Consider the following 19,421-nt stretch of genomic DNA (forward strand, 5'->3'; position numbering starts at 1 on the left):
CTGCATCTTGGTCTACTACTTATGACGAACGTGACACCTATAACAGTTAGGATCAGCTTGATCTCTCCCTTTAAATAAAGGATTAACCGTGGCTGCCTTCCAAGCAATGGGAACCTCCCCAGAAAGGAGAGACAGGTTAAAAAGGTCGGAGATAGGCTTGGCGATGATAGGGTCAGCAACCTTAAAGAAGAAAGGGTCTAAACCATTTGACCCAGATGGTTTTTTAGGGTCAAGTTTAAGGAGCTCCTTTAGCACCTTGGACTCAGTGACTGCCTGCAGGCAGGGGGAAAAGAGGGAGAAGCATCGGGGTTAGTCACATTAAAAGGGGTGGGAGATGAGGAAATGTTGGATGAGCAAGGAGGCATGGCTGAGTCAAATAGGAATCCTGACTTAATGAAGTGGTGATTAAAGAGTTTAGCCATGTGCTTCTTGTCAATAACAACCACATCATCAACTTTAAGGGACATGGGCAGATGTGAGGAGGAGGGTTTACTCTCCAGGTCTTTAACCGTTTTCCAGAACTTCTTGGGGTTGGACACACAGAGAGAGAACTGCTCCTTAAAGCAACTAACTTTGACCTTCCGGATAGCCTGAGTGCACTTATTTATCATTCTCAGCCCGAGTATGCGTGTGCCGAGCCTTTTGCCAAATGCAATTCTTGTGGTGGAGTAACTCTGCAAGATCACGGTCGAACCAAATCAAAATATAAAAAAAGAAGGTCCAAGCGTCTTCAACAGAGGGGATTCAAGCTGATTCTCGTTAAAGTTAATTCGYGTTTTTTAGCAAGCGTCTATGACAGGTCAGGACAGGTCGTTTCACTGAGCAGCCATTACGAACACAGGCTGTAAAACAGTGATCACTAAGTTCATTACAGAAAACACCAGACTGATACCTATRGGGATTATTTGTGAGGATAACATCAAGAAGAGTAGCCTTTTCTGGGTGTTTGGAGTCATACCTTGTGGGATTGGTAATAATCTGAGAAAGATTTAGGTATTCCCATTGTTTTAGGCATTGGTCAGGTGGTTTAAGCATGTTCCAGTTTAGATCACCTAGCAAGACAAATTCAGTGTGTAAGGGGCCAGGAGAGAGCTTAGGGCAGGTAGGGTACAGGCCAGTGCTGATGGAGGACAATAGCACCCCGCAACATTCAACAAAGAGCTATTTGAAAGTAAAAAAAAAAATTTAAACCAGCAAATCAAATTGTTTGGGGATAGACTTGGTGGAGACAACCGAGCACTGAAGGTGATCCTTGGTAAAGATTGCCACTCCCCCACCTTTGGAAGATCTGTCTTGCCCGAAAAAGGTTATAACCAGAAAGGTTAACATCAGTATTCAAAACACTCATCCTTAACCACGTCTCAGTAATGACCAACACAWAGGGATCCACACTTTCAGTTGATCCATTTTAGGTAATAAGCTTCTAGTGTTAACGTGCAGAAAACCCAGGCTTTTACGAGAGCAGAAATCAGTGAAGCAGATATCTGAGCACAAGTCAGAATTGGGGCTAGCAACAGTAGATAAGCCAGGGTGTACATGCACATTTCCAGATATCATCAACAGTAATACAATCAAGGCACGGCATAGTACAGGGAGAGCTCTGCGGTGCTGATTTATGACATCTGAATGTGCATCAGATGGCAACAAGATCATATTGTACAGCAARTTCATCAGGTAACATGAATATAAAGCCAGCGAGAGATGGTTAGAATGGGATGGGAGGCCAAAAGTCTGTGTAATTAATAGAGAGTCAGAGTCCCGAGTGTGGGAACAAACATAGTCTGTCCCACGGTTGGGTAGAAATGTTCGTAGTAACAAAGCATGCAGGAGTCATGAGGCAAATAGCAAAATAGCAAAATGCACAAGAACAAAATGTAATATAACGACTTGGGGTTAGACATTGTAAGTTCAGAGTCACTCGCCCCAACAGTGCGTGTGTGCTGGAGGTGAGCGAAAGCTCAGGGGGGGGGGGGGGGGGGGGTGTGAGACAACCAGGGCAGACGGTGAACAGATCGCCAGGTGGAATCCAAGCAGCAGTGCAGCAGGCAACGGGAGTAGTGTCACAACCCACTTGGAGAAGCTTTTATTTCTGGAGGCAGATTTCTTGTGAAAATGCCAGCGGATGGTCTCTGAACAGCGCAGGAGGCTTCGAGGCCTCTGGATTTGGGTGGGGCCTACCATTTGTTGGGCTCAAGGCTTCGACACCTCTCGCTTCACACATCCGTGCTAATTTCAGTTGTATCTCTTTGTCCTAGCAAGCTTGGTAGCCTTAGCATTCAGTCCTTATAAAGTAAAATATATCACTGTAAAGTATTTTTCTTCTTGCTTTTGAAAGTAAGAAATTGCTTCAGGCTAAGCATTCCTTACTCAGTTCCAGGTTGGATGGTGTTTTCAGGTTTCTGTTTGTTTGCTAGAGCATTTACTGTATAATTTGGGAATAATAATCCTTGGTTGTAGGAAGCATTCCAGGTAATTCCGTCCAAAATCAGGTTGTAAATTTGGAGTTTCGACTTGGAGTGAGTTATTTTGTTTAGCGTAGCATCCTGTATATGTCCTGCCAAATATCCTACGTTTGTCAAACTCTAAATCTTTCTATTTTTTAAACATGCTGAAAAATGTGGGAGCTCATCTGCTCATGACCCCTCTTCTCTTCCTCCTTTCCTCCTCCTCTCTCTCTCTCTCTCTCTCTCTCTCTCTCTCTTTCCTTCTCTCTCTCTCTCTCTCTCTTCTCTCTCTCTCTTTCTCTCTCTCTTTCTCTCTCTCTCTCTCTCTTCTCCTCTCTCTCTCTCTCCCCTCTCCCCTCCTCTCCTCTCTCTCTCCTCTCTCTCTCTCTCTCTCTCTCTCTCTCTCTCTCTCTCTCTCTCTCTCTCTCTGTCTTCTCTCTCACTACGTCACTTCACTTCCATCTCTCCGCTTATAACACTGGTAATACTCCCAACTGTTATTATTTTTGGAAGAAAACATTTTTCAAAAATAATAAGGCTAGACCACCTGCAGTACCCCAGGTTGAAAACCAAACACACTCTCACACAAAATGTGTGTATATACAGTTAAGACTCTAAGTGTGACTGTCAATTCGAGTCTGCACGGGTAGTCCATCCATCACGCAAATAGATTCAATTAATCATGATATGATGCAAGACAGAAGGGACACGCCAGATATAATCGTCTGTATGCTCAAAGTAATGGTATAGGTTGGGGTAATAAATATCCAATAAAAAGCATAAAACATATTTTCCTCCTCAGTACCTCCAGTTTTCCACTGCAGGTTTTCCACCTCTGCAACCTACCTGTCTACTCTGTATTTACAGTACAAGGTTGCCCGTCGCCCAGATGGCCTTTGAAATCCTGTAGTACACCTGTTCAATAAAAATGTATGCTGCCCTTCTAAGCTGCTTGTGGAAGTCACAATAAAGTGCTATTATGGATTTACGGATTAGAGCTTCTCTTATCAGAATTCATATTAGCTGCTTTGATATGAAAAAAAGCTGCTCCTCCTTGGCCTTGATAATCCTCCTGATATGTATGGAAGGTTTGATTATCTCAGTTTAAAAAAAAATTGCAATAAATCCCCAGTCCTGTTTTCTTTTTAAATGTTTTCCCCCTTTATACTGCAATCTGCTGTATATCTGACGGGTGAAACCTTTTCTCTGTTAATTACAGAAATTATATGAATACATCAGCAAGTTACGCCAACATTACTATGAATTAAAACACTGCACTATTGGAATGGCTTCTAAATTCAAGTAATGGACAACTGTCACGCCCTGACCGTAGAGATCCTTTTTATCTCTATTTTGGTTGGTCAGGGCGTGAGTTTGGGTGGGCATTCTATGTCTGGTGTTCTATGTTGTCTATTTCTTTGTGTTTGGCCGTGTGTGGTTCTCAATCAGAGGCAGCTGTCTATCTATCGTTGTCTCTGATTGAGAACCATATTTAGGTAGCCTGTTTTCCCACTTTGAGTTGTGGGTGATTATTTTCTGGTTAGTGTTTGTTGCACCTGTCAGAACTGTTCGTTGGTCGTTTTGTTGTTTTTGTTCGTGTATTCATCTTGAATAAAAGTATTATGGATACGTACCACGCTGCACTTTGGTCCTCCTCTCCTTCTCCCGACGACAATCGTTACAGAATCCCCCACCAACAAAGGACCAAGCAGCGTGGGAACATGGACTCCTGGACATGGGAGGAAATTTTGGGCGGCAAAGGACCATGGGCACAGCCGGGAGAGTATCGCCGTCCTAAAGAGGAGCTGGAGGCAGCTAGAGCGGAGCGGCGACACTATGAGGAGTTGGCGCGAGGTAATGGGCACGAGAGGCAGCCCCAGAATTTTTTTGGGGGGGGGCTCACGGGGAGATTGGCGGACTCAGGTAGGAGACTTGAGCCAACTCCCCGTGCTTACCGTGGCGAGAGAGTGACTGGGCAGGCACCGTGCTACATCGCAGCTCCTCGAATCGGCCGGGCTAGAGGGGGCATCGAGCCAGGGGGGATGATGCCGGCTCAGCGCATCTGGTCTCCAGTGCATCTCCTCGGCCCGGGGTATACTGCACCAGCCCTACGCACGGTATCCCCAGTTCGCCAGCACAGCCCAGTGCGGCCCGTTCCAACTCCCCGCACTTGCCGGGCTACAGGGGGGATCCAGCCAGGACGAGTGGTGCTAGCTCTGCGCTCGAGACCGCCAGTGCGCCTCCACGGTCCAGCGCCTCCACGGTCCTCCACGGTCCACGGTCCAGGACAAGGCCTTCTGCATGTCTCCCCAGCCTGGTGAGTTCTATGCATGTGCTAAGCTCTAACCCTCCTGCATGTCTCCCCAGCCTGGTGAGTCCTGTGCCTTCTCCCAGAGCCAGGCCTCCTGGGTGTCTCTCCACTCCAGTGATGATCCATGGCACGAAGACTCCAGTGATGATCCATGGCAAGAAGCCTCCAGTGATAATCCATGGCACGAAGCCTCCAGTGATGTTCCATGGCAAGAAGCCTCCTGGAGCCTCCAGCGACGCCCTCTAGTCCGGAGCCTCCAGCGACCAGCGACGCCCTCTAGTCCGGAGCCTCCAGCGACGGGCTTCAGTCAGGAGCAGCCAGAGAAACAGACGCCTCACAAGTCCTCAACTGGCAGCTTCATTAAATAGTACCCGCAAAACACCAGTCTCAACGTCAACAGTGAAGAGGCGACTCCGGGATGCTGGCCTTCTCAAACTAGACACTCTAATGTACTTGTCCTCTTGCTCAGTTGTGCACCGGGGCCTCCCACTCCTCTTTCTATTCTGGTTAGAGCCAGTTTTCTCTGTTCTCCGAAGGGAGTAGTACACAGTGTTGTACGAGATCTTCAGTTTCTTGACAATTTCTCGCATGGAATAGCCTTCATTTCTCAGAACAAGAATAGACTGATGAGTTTCAGAAGAAAGTTCTTTGTTTCTGGCCATTTTGAGCCTGTAATCAAACCCACAAATGCTGATGCTCCAGATACTCAACTAGTCTAAAGATGGCCAGTTTTATTGCTTCTTTAATCAGGACAACAGTTTTCAGTTGTATCTTGCAAACAGAACTTTGTATAATTTTGAAAGTTGAATGTTGAAGACAATTTGCTATAACATCACCATACTCCTGTAATGGGATACTGCTATGCCCTACTACAAATCCATAGCATTTCATTATTTTAAGTGAAACAGGTCAACTATACGTTATGTTGACTATGTTGTAGTCTAGCACCACCATATGGCATGTCTTTCAGAAGGTCTTCTGTAGTTAAAACATAGTACAAAGAGTAACCATTTCAAATTTCAAGAAAATGTGATATCTGGTTCATATGAAATTCAGTGTTTTATCTGGGAAGTCAGTTGTTCCTCCTGAGAAGAAAGGCACAGAGTAGTGTCAGTGTGTGTCATAGATCCCCCCATTTAGAGCCCTGACTGCAGCAGATGGATCAGGTGATGTGGACGTAATTGTGGACATGTACAAGTGAAGGTGATTCTCCTGCATTAGCAGTGATCCTTTCTGTTTAACAGTGACACCTTCTGAGTAGAGAGAGAGCTATGATAACCTGGGCCTTCATTTCAGATGATAGGACCTGTTTTCCTTTTCTCTGCAAACATACATTTAAAAGAATATATATATAAATTGAATGTGCCTCACAAGGGTTTGATAACCACAGATGCTACTCCATGCCAGTAATGGATTCAAGTCTGGCAGTTATACTTTCACGCATTTGTCATCTTGGGCCTGCCAGGTGTTGTTTTTAGTTGTAAAAGGATGCTGAGCATCTCCCGCTGAAGATAATGTTTCATATCTCTGCAAACTCTCTCCCTGTACTACTCTGTTTCCAGTGGTCTCTCTCTACGCAGTGCTGAGATAAGACAATTCTGCGGTTAAGATTTTAATACCGCTTCCCAATGACTCATAGTGATAACTTAAGAGTAGACCAGAGTCTTTTCAGTAAAATTAGTGCACAGTGGTAGACAGAGTGGCCAGGGCAAAACAGAGACCCCTTGCCACGATAAAACAGACAGAGAACCATGGCCAGGTTAACACAGAGACCCTTGACCWGGTTAAAACCTCTACAGGATCGGTGTCCCCCCTGTGGGACGGTTGCGCTAACGTAGGCTAATGTGATTAGCATGAGGTTGTAAGTAACACAATCATTTCCTAGGACATAGACATATCTGATATGGGCAGAAAGCTTAAATTCTTGTTAATCTAACTGCTCTGTCCAATTCACAGTAGCTATTACAGTGAAATAATACCATGCTATTGTTTGAGGAGAGTGCACAGTTATGAATTTGAAAATGTATTAATAAACCAATTAGGCACATTTGGGAAACATTTTGAACAGAAATGCAATGGTTCATTTGATCAGTCTAAAACTTTGCAAATACACTGCTGCCATCTAGTGTCCAAAATCGAAATTGAGCCTAACCTGGAATAATACATTGTGACCTTTCTCTTGCATTTCAAAGATGATGGAACAAAACAAAAAAAACAAAAAAAACAAAAACATTATTTGTATTATCTTTTACCAGATCTAATGTGTTATATTCCCTACATTAATTTCACATTTCCACGAACTTCAAAGTGTTTCAAATGGTATCAATAATATGCATATCCTTGCTTCAGGTCCTGAGCTAAAGGCAGTTAGATTTGGGTATGTCATTTTAGGCGGAAATTGAAAAAAAGGGTCCGATCCTATTAACGGGGTTGGTTATGTTTCCACTTGACACTGCAGAAATATGTATTCGATGTTTCTGTATTCCTATTAGTTGGTTGAATTTACATATCAATAAGGTGTTATGCCATTAGTCATGCTTGCAGATAGGGGGAGATCGCGAACATACATTCTTCCCAGTCTGATATTGACATGCAAGCAGTAGGTCATGTTCTGAAATACTATATTCTACAATGTGTACGAGTTCACTACATACATGTCCTAATGTGTATACAGTGCCTTCAGAAATTATTCACACCCCTTGACTTTTTCCACATTTTCTTGTGTTACAGACGGAATTTAAAATTGTCYCTGGCCTACACACAATAATGCCCCATAATGTCAAAGTGGAATTATGTTTTTCTAGAAGGAAGCCTGGACAAAATGTAAAAAATTACAAAACATGCATCCTGTTTGCTAAAAGGCACTAAAGTAATACTTTAAAAAATGTGGCAAAGCAGTTAAGTTTTTGTCCTGAAAGCAAAGTGTTATGTTTGGGGCAAATCCAATACAACACATTACTGAGTGCCACACTCCATATTTTTATTCATAGTGTTGGCTGCATCATGTTATGGGTATGCTTGTAATCGTTAAGGACTGGTATGTTTTTCAGGATAAAACATGTACAGAATGGAGCTAAGCACAGGCAAAATCCTAGAGGAAAACCTGGTTCAGTCTGCTTTCCACTAGACACTGGGAGATGAATTCACCTTTCAGCAGGACAATAGCCTAAAACACAAGGCCAAATCTACACTGGAATTGCTTACCAAGAGGACAGTGAATGTTCCTGAGTGGCCGAGTTACAGTTTTGACTTAAATCTGCTTGAAAAGCTATGGCAAGACCTAAAAATAGTTGTCTAGCAATGAACAACAACCAATTTGACAGAGGTGGAAGAATTTTGAAAATAATAACGGGCAAATGTTGCACAATCRAGGTGTGGAAATCTCTTAGAGACTTACCCAGAAAAACTCACAGCTGTAATCAGTGCCAAAGGTGATTCTAACATGTATTGACTCAAGGGGTTGAATACTTATCTAATCAAAATATATTAGTGTTTTATACTTCATAAATGTTTTACAAATGTTAGAATTTTTCTTCCACATTGACACTATAGTTTTTTGTGAGGATCGTTGACAAAAAATGACAATTAAATAAATGTTTATCTCACTTTGTAAGGCAACAACATTTTGAAAAAGTCAAGCAGTGTGAATACTTTCTGAAAGAATATGTGTACAGTACCTGTTAGATATTGGGGGCATCTTGGGATGTGCTTTTGTATGTTATTTCTGTAAGAGCGAGTTAGCTAGCATGATCAAGATGGTAATGGTCACATTAGTCCCTGCTAAATCATAGTTATTTCAGACAAACCATGAAACAGACAAACCATGAAATTACAGCCATCAACATACTGTTGTCCTGCACATCTAATGTGATTCCTTGTGTCTATCATCAGGTACTTACATTTATTGTATTTTGTACTCTTTTTATCATGGTTATGTTTGATTACAAAATACCCATTCTGATATTGACATGCAAGCGATAGATCACAAATCTACAGCCATCAACATACTGTTGTCCTGCACATCTAATGGGCAACCCTTGTGTCTATCCTCAGAACAAACACCAATCAACTTGGCCCGCTGACTGGGTATTCCTTTCTTGAAAATCACAACGCAAGAGTGTTACGATATACGATCACATCTATTACACTTGTGCCGAGACCAGTCTTTTTGTCTACGCTGGACATTTGTTACACCAGGTTAACACAGAGACCCATGGACAGGTTAACACTGAGACCCATGGTCAGGTTAACACAGAGACTCATGGTCAGGTTAACACAGAGACCCATGGTCAGGTTAACACAGAGACCCATGGTCAGGTTAACACAGAGACCCATGGTCAGGTTAACACTGAGACCCATGGTCAGGTTAACACTGAGACCCATGGTCAGGTTAACACTGAGACCCATGGCCAGCCCACTGGCATAGACGTCAGTTCACCGTCTATTTTGTTGTCAAATAACGTGAAATCACATTGACATTGGATTTAGGTTGGGTAAAAATAGATACAATTCCCCCACACTGATGACATTTTGCAAATCCAATCAGTTTTCTACATTGATTCAACGTCATCACATTACATTTTTGGGGTTAAAACTATGTGGAAACAACATTGATTCAACCAGTTTTTGCCCAGTGGGAGGTTAACACAGAGACCCATGGCTAGGTTAACACAGAGAGAGAACCATGGCCAGGTTAACATAGAGACCCATGGCTAGGTTAAACACAGAGACCCATGGCTAGGTTAACACAGAGAGAGAACCATGGCCAGGTTAACACAGAGAACCATGGCCAGGTTAACATAGAGACCCATGGTCAGGTTAACACAGAGAGAGAACCATGGCCAGGTTAACATAGAGACCCATGGCTAGGTTAACACAGAGAGAGAACCATGGCCAGTTAACACAGAGACCCATGGCTAGGTTAACACAGAGACCCATGGCTAGGTTAACACAGAGAAGAGAACCATGGCCAGGTTAACACAGAGAACCATGGCCAGGTTAACATAGAGACCCATGGTCAGGTTAACACAGAGAGAGAACCATGGCCAGGTTAACACAGAGACCCATGGCTAGGTTAACACAGAGAGAGAACCATGGCCAGGTTAACATAGAGACCCATGGTCAGGTTAACACAGAGACCCAGGTTAATTACACAGAGACAGAGAGCCAGTCCAGGTTACCAGCATCGTTCCAGCTGGCAGTGAGTCAGCACTGCACTGGCAGAAAGTCTGGTTTCATGCGGCTCACAAATCTTTGTCGCAAATGGCCTCCAGGAGATGAAACAACATGGCTTAATAAGGTGTTAAATTGGACATGATCGTTAGACAGAAGGCTAATTTTATGCAACCTCTTATTGCTTCTTCTCCATCTTCATTAATCTGGCCATTTGTTGTTGCTCCTTGGTTGCAAGAAAATGGATGGGGGAGGAGGACGGGGAGTGGGAAAGAGTAAACAGGAGAGTTAGAAGCTAAGAACAAGCTAAGAAAATTGAATATGGTACAGAAATCGGATCTTGTTGGTGTGATTTTATACTATTGTTACTTCTGACATTTGCTTAGAGCAATTCTCATAAAGCAAGTTATTGAGGAGTTTTGAGACCTGAGAAATGCTTGATTAAAGCAATATACAAAAGGCCAGGAGGATTTGCCTGCAATTTACATACAGCCTGAGGCTCAGGTGTTGAAAAGCCTACTAGATACAATATATGTCAGTCTCCTATATTGGTGCCCAATATCCCTTGATAGCCCGTAGATTGGGACAGATATTTTAGTGGAACAAAGAATAGAATCTTGGGCAAAAAGCCARGGTATTGAGGAGAAATATAGTTAAAAAAAAACATTTTCATACATAAAATCTCCATTCCCTAGGCTCTTTTGAAGCCTTTCATACATTGTAGTTGACAAAGACGAGGGTCCACAAAGATGTATGTGACAGTGTATATTGTTATGATAACATAATAAGCCTTCTCCTTTTGTCAGCTCCAGTGTTTTTATTTMTTCCTGTGTCTCTTTCTCTGTGTTTTTGCAGGTTGGATAGTGGCAATAGTGTAAGGGACAACTAYAACCAAGCTAAATTGATGGATGTGTTTCAAGAACCCAACTTTTCTGTGCTGGCTCCAAACCTGGAACAGATCAACAAAGAGGATGAGAATGGTAAAGACATTTGTATGTTGCTTTGCTAGAAACACTTTACTTGAATCAAAAAAAGGATGGACACACCAAGATGTAATTCCTCACCACAGGTGTATATCAACACTTCATACTGTATGTTTTAGCATTTTAAAATGTTTCTATTAAGGAACAGAGGGAATGCTGTTACATTATCACAGTACATTATGTCCTGCTGGTTACAAGGAGGTACAGAGTTCTTATATGGAACAAGATGCTATGCATTGTTTTCACCTCCTCTGCTATTGAGTTTACCTGTTACCTTCACAGAACTGAAAGGCAAGAAGCCCCAMRCTTGATATTTAGTGACCTTAACCTTTGCTGCATCTGAATGGATGAGCAATGTTTCAGTGCTCAGAGACGGTCCAATGTGTGGAATGTTTTCCTCCATTTTTTACTTCTGAAACTACTTATCATCCTTTCCCACCCCTAACGATCCTGAATGTCAAAGGGGGAAGACCACTCACAAAGAGCAGGGGAAAGGTTATTACCTTTGTCATTCCTTCCATGTATCCTACAAATACATGAACCAGAGTAATAGAAGAGGCAGAGCAGAGGCCTTATTTAAGAGTGAAAAATAGGCTAATGGCATATTTCCACTATAATTGTCCCATTACTTTCTATTGGGTATTTTATTCTCAATGTATTCTTATCACAAATTATAAAGCACAAGAAACACAATGATGAGAAAATGATGAGCATTTCATTTTCCTCAATAAAAAGCAGAATTCACCTTTTCAGCTTGAATTAGCTATATTATTCRGTGTCTTTGTACAAAAGGATGACTTTGTGCAGCCTGTTTAAAAAAACACGACCTGTGCATTTTATCAGCTGTAAGAGAGCCTAGGAACATTCATTGAGCTGAAAATGAAAAATAATTAAAGATAGGAAATAATAGAGTATATTAAAATGTCCTTCCATATAGGACAGTATATTAAAGTACTCTCACATTGTCCATCAGTGAGTTCACTGGTGAATTAGTTATTATCTGATATCATCTCTCTGTTCTGCTCTACAGAATCACACATCCAGGACAGTAATCTGCAGCCAGACAGCACCGCCGTCTCACCTACAGCCAATCAACCAAAAGGAGGCCATGAGAGTGAGAGGACCTCACTGAACCCATTCTCACCCCTCAGCTCAACAGAGACCTCTGAGCCCAGCATCACCACCACTACCACTGATGACTCCTCTTCCATCCACGCCATCTCCCTCACCTCCTCTTGCACAACAAAAGAGGTGAGTCCCTGGGCTCTTCCAGAGGACTGTAGTAACAAAGCAGCTTTCACAATAATGGAGATAGGGAGTGTATCAGCCCTGTCTGGAGGAGACTGCCTCATGCCACAAAGCCGCACATGCCTGGGCTGTTTCATCGAGACCAAGGACGCTACAGAGCCTGAGCCAGGGCTGGACCTGYGCCGGGACTATGACCCCTGTCCTGTCTCCTGTCCTGACATGGCCATGCAGTGCATGAGTTCTGGGGATGGTATCCGCTACGGGGATCAGCTGCTCTCAGACCAGCTCCTCAGCTACCCAGAGCACAAGATCAGGGCAGAGGAGAAGACAGATGATGAGAAGTCAGTGGAGGACAGCGACTCGGAGGACACCACGCCGAAGAGTATCTACGAAGGCCTGCTCCTGGACAAGTGCAATGGTGAGGAGGCTCTACTGGCCAACTCCAGCCAGGACTGGGGCTGCTTTGAGTCCTTTATCAGCGAGAGTAAGATCGAGCTGCTGGACCTCTGCTCTAAGAACGAGCTCTCTGTCAACCTCTTCTCAGAAGAGGACGTAGACAACTACATGTTTGATGATGAGGACGAGGACTCCACCCTGGGCAGCGACGTGTGCTCGCTGAAGATCCGCTACGAGTCCTTCCAGGACAACGTCCGAGAAAAGACCAACCCCATTCAGGAGGAAACCCAGTTCAACTTCTTCCCAAGTGTCYTGGCCAAAAAGGAGGGTGAGGGAGCAGTGAAGAAGGGAGCTGAAGGAGCACAGGTGAAGGGAGAGATTGTTGAAGTCTGGGCGGCTGGAGAAAAGGTTGACAAAAACAACAGCAGCAGCTCTGCTGAGGTGACGCCGAATGTCAGTCCAGAGAGCAGCTACCTGTTTGACTTCAACAATTCCACAGTGGACTCTGGAGAGTACAGCGATGACAGCTCCTGTACTGGATCCTCCCTTGACACCTGCCAGACCAAACAGAAACACTGCTTCCTCTCCAGGGAGAACTCCAGCTCCTCCAGCCAGCTGAGCTATGGGCTGAGGTCCAAGAGAAAAGTCAGATACAGCGACGACTATCTGTACGACGTGGATTCTATCGAGAGCGAGAGGAACACAGAGAAAAAAGACAAGCAGACGGTGGTCCCAAAAAAAGAGGAGGATGATGACTGGTGTCCAAAGAAGAGGAGAAAATCCTCACGAAAAGAGCCTCCGGTGATAATCAAATACATCATCATAAACCGATTTAAAGGGGAGAAGCACATGTTATTAAAGCTTGGCAAAATTGACACATCAGAGACAACAGTAAGCTTAAGTAAGGACTTAGTTCATAAGTACCAGAGAATGGCTCCTCTGAAAGACTACTGGCAAAAGAGGCGCCAGGAAATGCAGGAGCAGCGCATGCTGGCTGCTGGTGATAAAAACACATTTCCAAATGGCTGCAGGCGTTCCCTTAATTCGAGCCTGACAAAACGAAAATACAGGATTGCAAATAGAGTCCGGATTCAAAGAATTCACTCTGTAAAGCTCTCGCCAAACCACACCGATCACAAGCAAGAGGTGGGCGCAGCTGAGGATGAAGCTGCCTGTACAGATATGGAATCTATAACAACAACGACCTCTGACTGTGCTGCTAGATTAGACCAAGGCAGTGTGACAGGAAAAAGCAGATCGCTAGAGAGGGAGGGGAAAAGACTTGGGAATAAGACTGTGCAAATAAGGAAATTTAAAAGCGAGGCCAGACTGAGGTTGAAAAGAATGAACGAGGCTCAGCAGGAGGTTGGTAAAACTGTGATACAGCTACAAGAGGTTGGCCCACTATCCCCAAATCCGCACCCTGACATAGTTTACTCCACTGCAGGCAGCCCCCAGATTTGTGATGACTCTACTGTCAGTGTCGACCCCAATGAAAAGTCCACTTTTATACCAGCCCCCTGCTCCCCTTCCAGTACAATGACCCATCCTGTAAATGTGAATAGTGGTCTACATGTCATCCCTGGAGGCTACCTGCAGACATTACTAGAGGCCTCTGACTCATCCAGTAACACTGGGCTGACATATTACTCCCAGCAGCATCAGCAGCATCCCCGACAGCAGTTTCCTCATGGCTTCTCCCAGGAGGAGAATCCATTCACTAACCTACAGCTGGCCCAGAGCTGTGTTCTATCCCCACCCTCAGAGTCTGAGCTCCAACAGTCCCCCTCTAACTGCTCCAATCAGATGGAGCCAAACTTCACTCACACATCATGGCAGTCTGAAGGTAAACATTTATCATTTACACCTGATATTAAACCTGAACCTTCTGACTTTTCCAGCACCATTTCTTTGCCAATGACAAACAACTTGCCGTTGTCAGGATATAGTCAAGTCAATGTAGATGGCAACAGACTGCTGTATGATAAGGCATATTTGCCTGAGGAGCCACCAGGACTAGACTCAGGCCTACAAGTCAGCCAGTCAGCTAAAGAGGAACAAGTGCAGTTCCATAGAGTCACTCTAAACACAGAGAACGGCAGGCTAGCCAGCTATGACTCTATGAGTTCACTGTCTGCCACCTCCAGCAACTACAGCTCTATGAGTCTCAAGTCCTGTGAGAAGGAGAGTGAAGACGATGTGAACGAGAACTTCTTGGCCCACTGCAGTCCCAAACTGGTGATCCAGCGAAGTACCGATGAAATCACTCCCCTCAGGGAGTCTACAGACCTACTGGACATCTCCAACTTCACCCCTGATAAGTTCAGGCACTCGCCGTTGTCAGAGATGTCGCCACCTGACACACCAAATCTCTCCCCACAGGTGATGGGGACAGAAATTATGGAAAGCCTAGGAAAGGCCAGGGAGTTTCAGGGAGAGACAGGAGACATGACTCTCTCAGCTACACCTGATGGGACTAAGTGGGACTGTAATGTCCTGCCACAACAAAACCATGATGGCAGAGCGATAAACAATCATCAGTTCCAGTTCCATACTTTCAATGACAATGACGGCACAGGTAAGATTGATGGCCCCAACGTCTTTGATGAGCAGCCCGAATCCATCGGAAGTCGAACTAAAGGTCCCAAGTCAAAAAGGAAAGCAACCAGTAAACAGAAAAGCAAGGCTCCAAGGGCCCCCAAGACAGAGAAGAACAAAGCCCCTAGACAGAATTCTAGTTCATCCAAAAAGCTAAAAGCCCTGCTTGATGCAAAGGCAAATGCAAAAGGTGAAGAAAGTGAAGGCCTTGCTGGACTATCAGAAGACTGGCCTTTACTGGAGGAGCATGGTGGGGGCTGGGCAGACGGCAACAACAACAGTCCTGTGGATGACGACCAGCGAGAGTTTGAAGAGCCCTCCAACATCCTGTCCAACATAGCCTCTGGGATGGCAGAGGTCCAGAGGTTTATGAAGGTGTCAATCGAGCCACTGTGGGACCCCATGTCTGGACTCTGTCAGCCTCCAGATGCCAACAGCCTTAAAACTAAGACACTTAAAATCCTGGCGGGAACAACAGCTAACGTCAGGAAAAAGGGTGGTTATACCACCTCCGCTGTGGCAGGAAGGGGCAGGAAGGCAGCTGGCATGGGAGCCAAAAACCAAGCCAAGTTAATTCCTTCAAACCCCTTCTTCCCCCCTCTCATGCTGGACTGCAACGTGTTCAACAAGTCCAGCCTCGGTATACCTGGCATCTGTGGGCCCGCACACAAAAAAATGTACCGTCACAAAACCGGTGCAAAATTTGCTCGAGACGAAAACAATACAGGGAAGCGGGACTCGAGCAAGAACGTGGCTCTGATGGCCTCTTATGAGAAACGGAGGTAATATTTTGTACCAGTGGCTGCAAAGTATGTCCCACTCACTCTATTTCCTCCTGCCCCTTGCTCAGTTCCCTGGGTTCCCTTACTGCTCTCCCTTTTTGACTTAAATCCAAGTGTTGCATGGCAAAGACTTTAACCTTGACTACCCCACCTGCTTATTTTACCCTAAATAGAGCAGAAATAACTTGCATGTAAGATTTTATTTGTTCCTGAGAAACTACCTATTGAGTGATTGATTGTCTTCAGCTTGACTGGGTTTTCAAACTACCGTGGCTACATTTTGTTTCTGACTGCTGCTTGATTCACCTTTCTTGGTCTTTAGATTGTTTTGTTTTTTTGTTACTTTAGGTTTGACTTTTGTATAATAAGAAAGATTACCTTGAAACTGTTTTGAAAATTTTTTTTGTGATACTTAGTGGTTTGCTTTGTTTTTTCATTTCTCCATTTCAGCAGAACAGCTTGCCCCATCTTAATAATGTCAAAATTCCGTCTGTTGCTCTCCACAAAATAAAATCACAGTTCAAAAGTTGTTCATCCTTACATTCAGACAGTGGTTTCCTTCAGTGTAAGAAGAGAGAGTGGAGTGAGTCACAAGTGAACAGTTACAGTAGGCCTATCCTATCATTACTGATATCACCCTGCCATTCCAGTTGTGGATGTTTCACTGGTGTTGGAGAACTGTATCGCTGTTCTGCTGGGAACCAGACTTCATAATTAAAAAAGGGACTCTTTTTGTATTAACAATAAGACAAATTTATCAAACTGTCCTAATTGTATTAATATCTTTAAATGGTATTATTTGTCATTGGCTTATTGCCATGGTTTGGGGAGAGTTGGTGGGAGGGTAAGTGGAGTAAGTACCCAAAATTGCAATTTGTTAATGCTATTGTACAGAGACATATGCACTATTTGCAGAATATGACAATAATTATAATGTTGAAAATGGAATTAATGTGCCAAACGTTGATCAAGTACCTGTATAAACATTTTCTATCTGTATGTATATTGGCTGTTTCATGTTCTTTTTGTTACGGTTGTGCGGTGGGGGTTCTGGACTATGGTGGCAGGTCGACATTCCAGAGATCTTACACTTGGGATCTATTCCGTTTGCCAAGCACCTGCAGCTGACAGTGATACACCTTTTACCAAAATGCAAATTACTGTCTTTTCTTTCATACATTCTTCTGAAATGATTGCCATCTGAACTCCAAATCCACAGCCAGCATGGAGATACAGAGAAGGGGATTAAATATGCTCTAACAGGTTAATTACATCGAGATCATCGGACTACAAGGTTCTATCTGCATTTTTGTCAAAATGTAGTTATTGGCATAGCCTTGATCTGTTCAATGTTCTCTACCTATATAGTACTGTAAATACACCAATTCATGTTGTTAAGTTTTAAAGAATACAAGATAAAAATTGCTGACACCATTGACACCAATGAGGGTTCGGATCTTTAAAGCCAATTCTCTCAGAATCATATTTTTGCAAATAGAACCTTATAGTCCCAAGCGCTCAAAATATTGAGGTTTACATTTGTACTATACTCAAGATGAGCACACAGATGAATGTAATCTCATGCATTCACCTACCACTGCACCAACATGGAGCTCTATATTAGATTTATACAATTTATTTCAATTGACATAAATTGATACTATCCATCAGAGATCAATATTTATTGTGAAGACCTTTGTCTCTCGCAACCTCCCTTCCCCTCCATCTTCTCCAAGTTGCCAGGCTAGCCATTTAGATGTGGGACCAGGACAAGTGTCACCACTAGGTGGTGTGGAGCAAACTGCCTTATATCATCCCTGCCCATTGTCAATTGAATGTACTGTACTTCCTCTCCAACAAGAGTTGTATATGATGTACCACTGTTGAGCTGCCTCGGAAAGGTGCTTGAAAGCAAATTAATTTACAGGTAATTGAAAAAAGGATGAAGAAATCTTCTGTGCCCTATTTATGAATGTATTAGATACTGTTATGTTTGATGTAGCCTAATTCTGCCATGATTTTGACATTAATTGAAATTATGTTTTGCCTTTTTTGTTGAAAAGAATATTGAGCTTTATAAATATTGTCAGAGTTGTTGCCAGAGGGATTCCAAAAGAACTCTTGACGTCCTCGATGAATCTTGTATATTTTTCAGTGTAACGATTTGTAAAATATTTTCTAAGTGTATATTTTTCTTAGAAAGTGCTGTGAAGTATTTGTGAGTGTGGATACTCTTTTTTCACCTTTACAGGCAGTGAAAGGGATGCGTAATGACATGCCTCTGGTTTTAAAAACCAAAATAACAAACATGACAAAAAAACTCCAAAAAAGGAGAGGGTAAAACACTGGGAAAAAAGCTGTAACATTTTGTTGGAAGTTTTGTAATCAGACCAATCTTGTTGTGGGAGTGTAGTGCTACTGTGTAAAAAGTATGATAAAACAAAAAGAAAAACTGAAATAAAGACATGTTTGTGAATTTATTGCTGTTTTATAGATTTTCATGTAAATCATTCTAGTATTATTTTGTTTTGTTGTAACTGTTGCAAAGGTTTAAATATTTGTGGACAAGCCTGTATGGTGACAATGTAATATTGGTAACTTGCTGAGTTTTGTAATAATGTTTATGGAATAAATATCAAATAAAAATGAGCTTTTGATTGCTGCTTTCAGATGAGGTCTCCATTTTCGTCTCTGTAGGGACTGTATTGACCTCTTTCTGAGAATGTATACAGTCCTTATGTTGCATGCATCTTGAAGATTTCAAGAAGTGTTCAAATATTTATTGTAGTCTGTGCATGTGTTTGCATGTCTGAAAATAGATTCATTCCCAGGACTCCACAAAATGCTAAACATGTTACTTCATATAATTTTTATTTTCAGATATTTTGCTTTGATGAATAGGCACATGTTTAGAGAGACTACAATCTATCTATTCCAGTGGCGTATATTCATGGATGGCTTCCCTGCAAAATTTACAAAAACACAAAAAAACATAAAATAATGTATATTTTATCTCTCTTGTGTTTCATTATTTTCCTTCAATTCACAAGAGGTTGAATGTATCTCACCGGAGAAAGCATCTGAGCGTGCAAAACAGCTCCCCTCTGTCTCTGTATGTGTAGCCCATCTAGCTGATGATGTCTGGTCATTGAATGCAAGGGAAGCAAGCGAGAATTTGGCCTCCCTTGATAAAAAAAATGTATAAAATAATAACCAATCAACAAACTGAGTGAGCTCAATTGTGAATGGTCCTAGTGCACCAAAGAAAAGTGTCAAGGGAAGCCAGTTTGGATTTGGCTTCACACCAATCACATCACATCAATAGCCAAAAGTCATAGACAGAAAAAACTTGAATTGTTGCATTTTGTTGTGTTGTTGTCCTCTGGTGACTAGCTAGCTAGCTAAAATTGACCCTGTCCTAAATTAGCCATGGATGGAGATAGGGATTTTTACTTGTGGTTTTACTTAATTCTCTGTACCGGCCAAT

At 43.0% G+C, this 19,421-nt stretch overlaps 1 protein-coding gene across 1 annotated transcript in view; it reads left to right on the forward strand.

The window, feature by feature from the left end:
* Window positions 1-18,603, forward strand: part of LOC111981218 (neurite extension and migration factor-like) — a 76,008-nt gene extending 57,405 nt beyond the window's left edge. Inside the window, exons 2-3 of the mRNA XM_024012388.2 lie at window positions 10,783-10,907; window positions 11,941-18,603. Coding sequence (XP_023868156.1) covers window positions 10,832-10,907; window positions 11,941-15,938 — 4,074 coding nt within the window. The 5' untranslated portion in view covers window positions 10,783-10,831 and the 3' untranslated portion in view covers window positions 15,939-18,603. The remainder of the gene's footprint in view (window positions 1-10,782; window positions 10,908-11,940) is intronic.
* The last annotated feature ends 818 nt before the right edge of the window (window positions 18,604-19,421 follow it).

Source organism: Salvelinus sp. IW2-2015, linkage group LG20 (genome assembly GCF_002910315.2).
Source record: "Salvelinus sp. IW2-2015 linkage group LG20, ASM291031v2, whole genome shotgun sequence".
Taxonomy (NCBI): Eukaryota; Metazoa; Chordata; class Actinopteri; order Salmoniformes; family Salmonidae; genus Salvelinus; species Salvelinus sp. IW2-2015.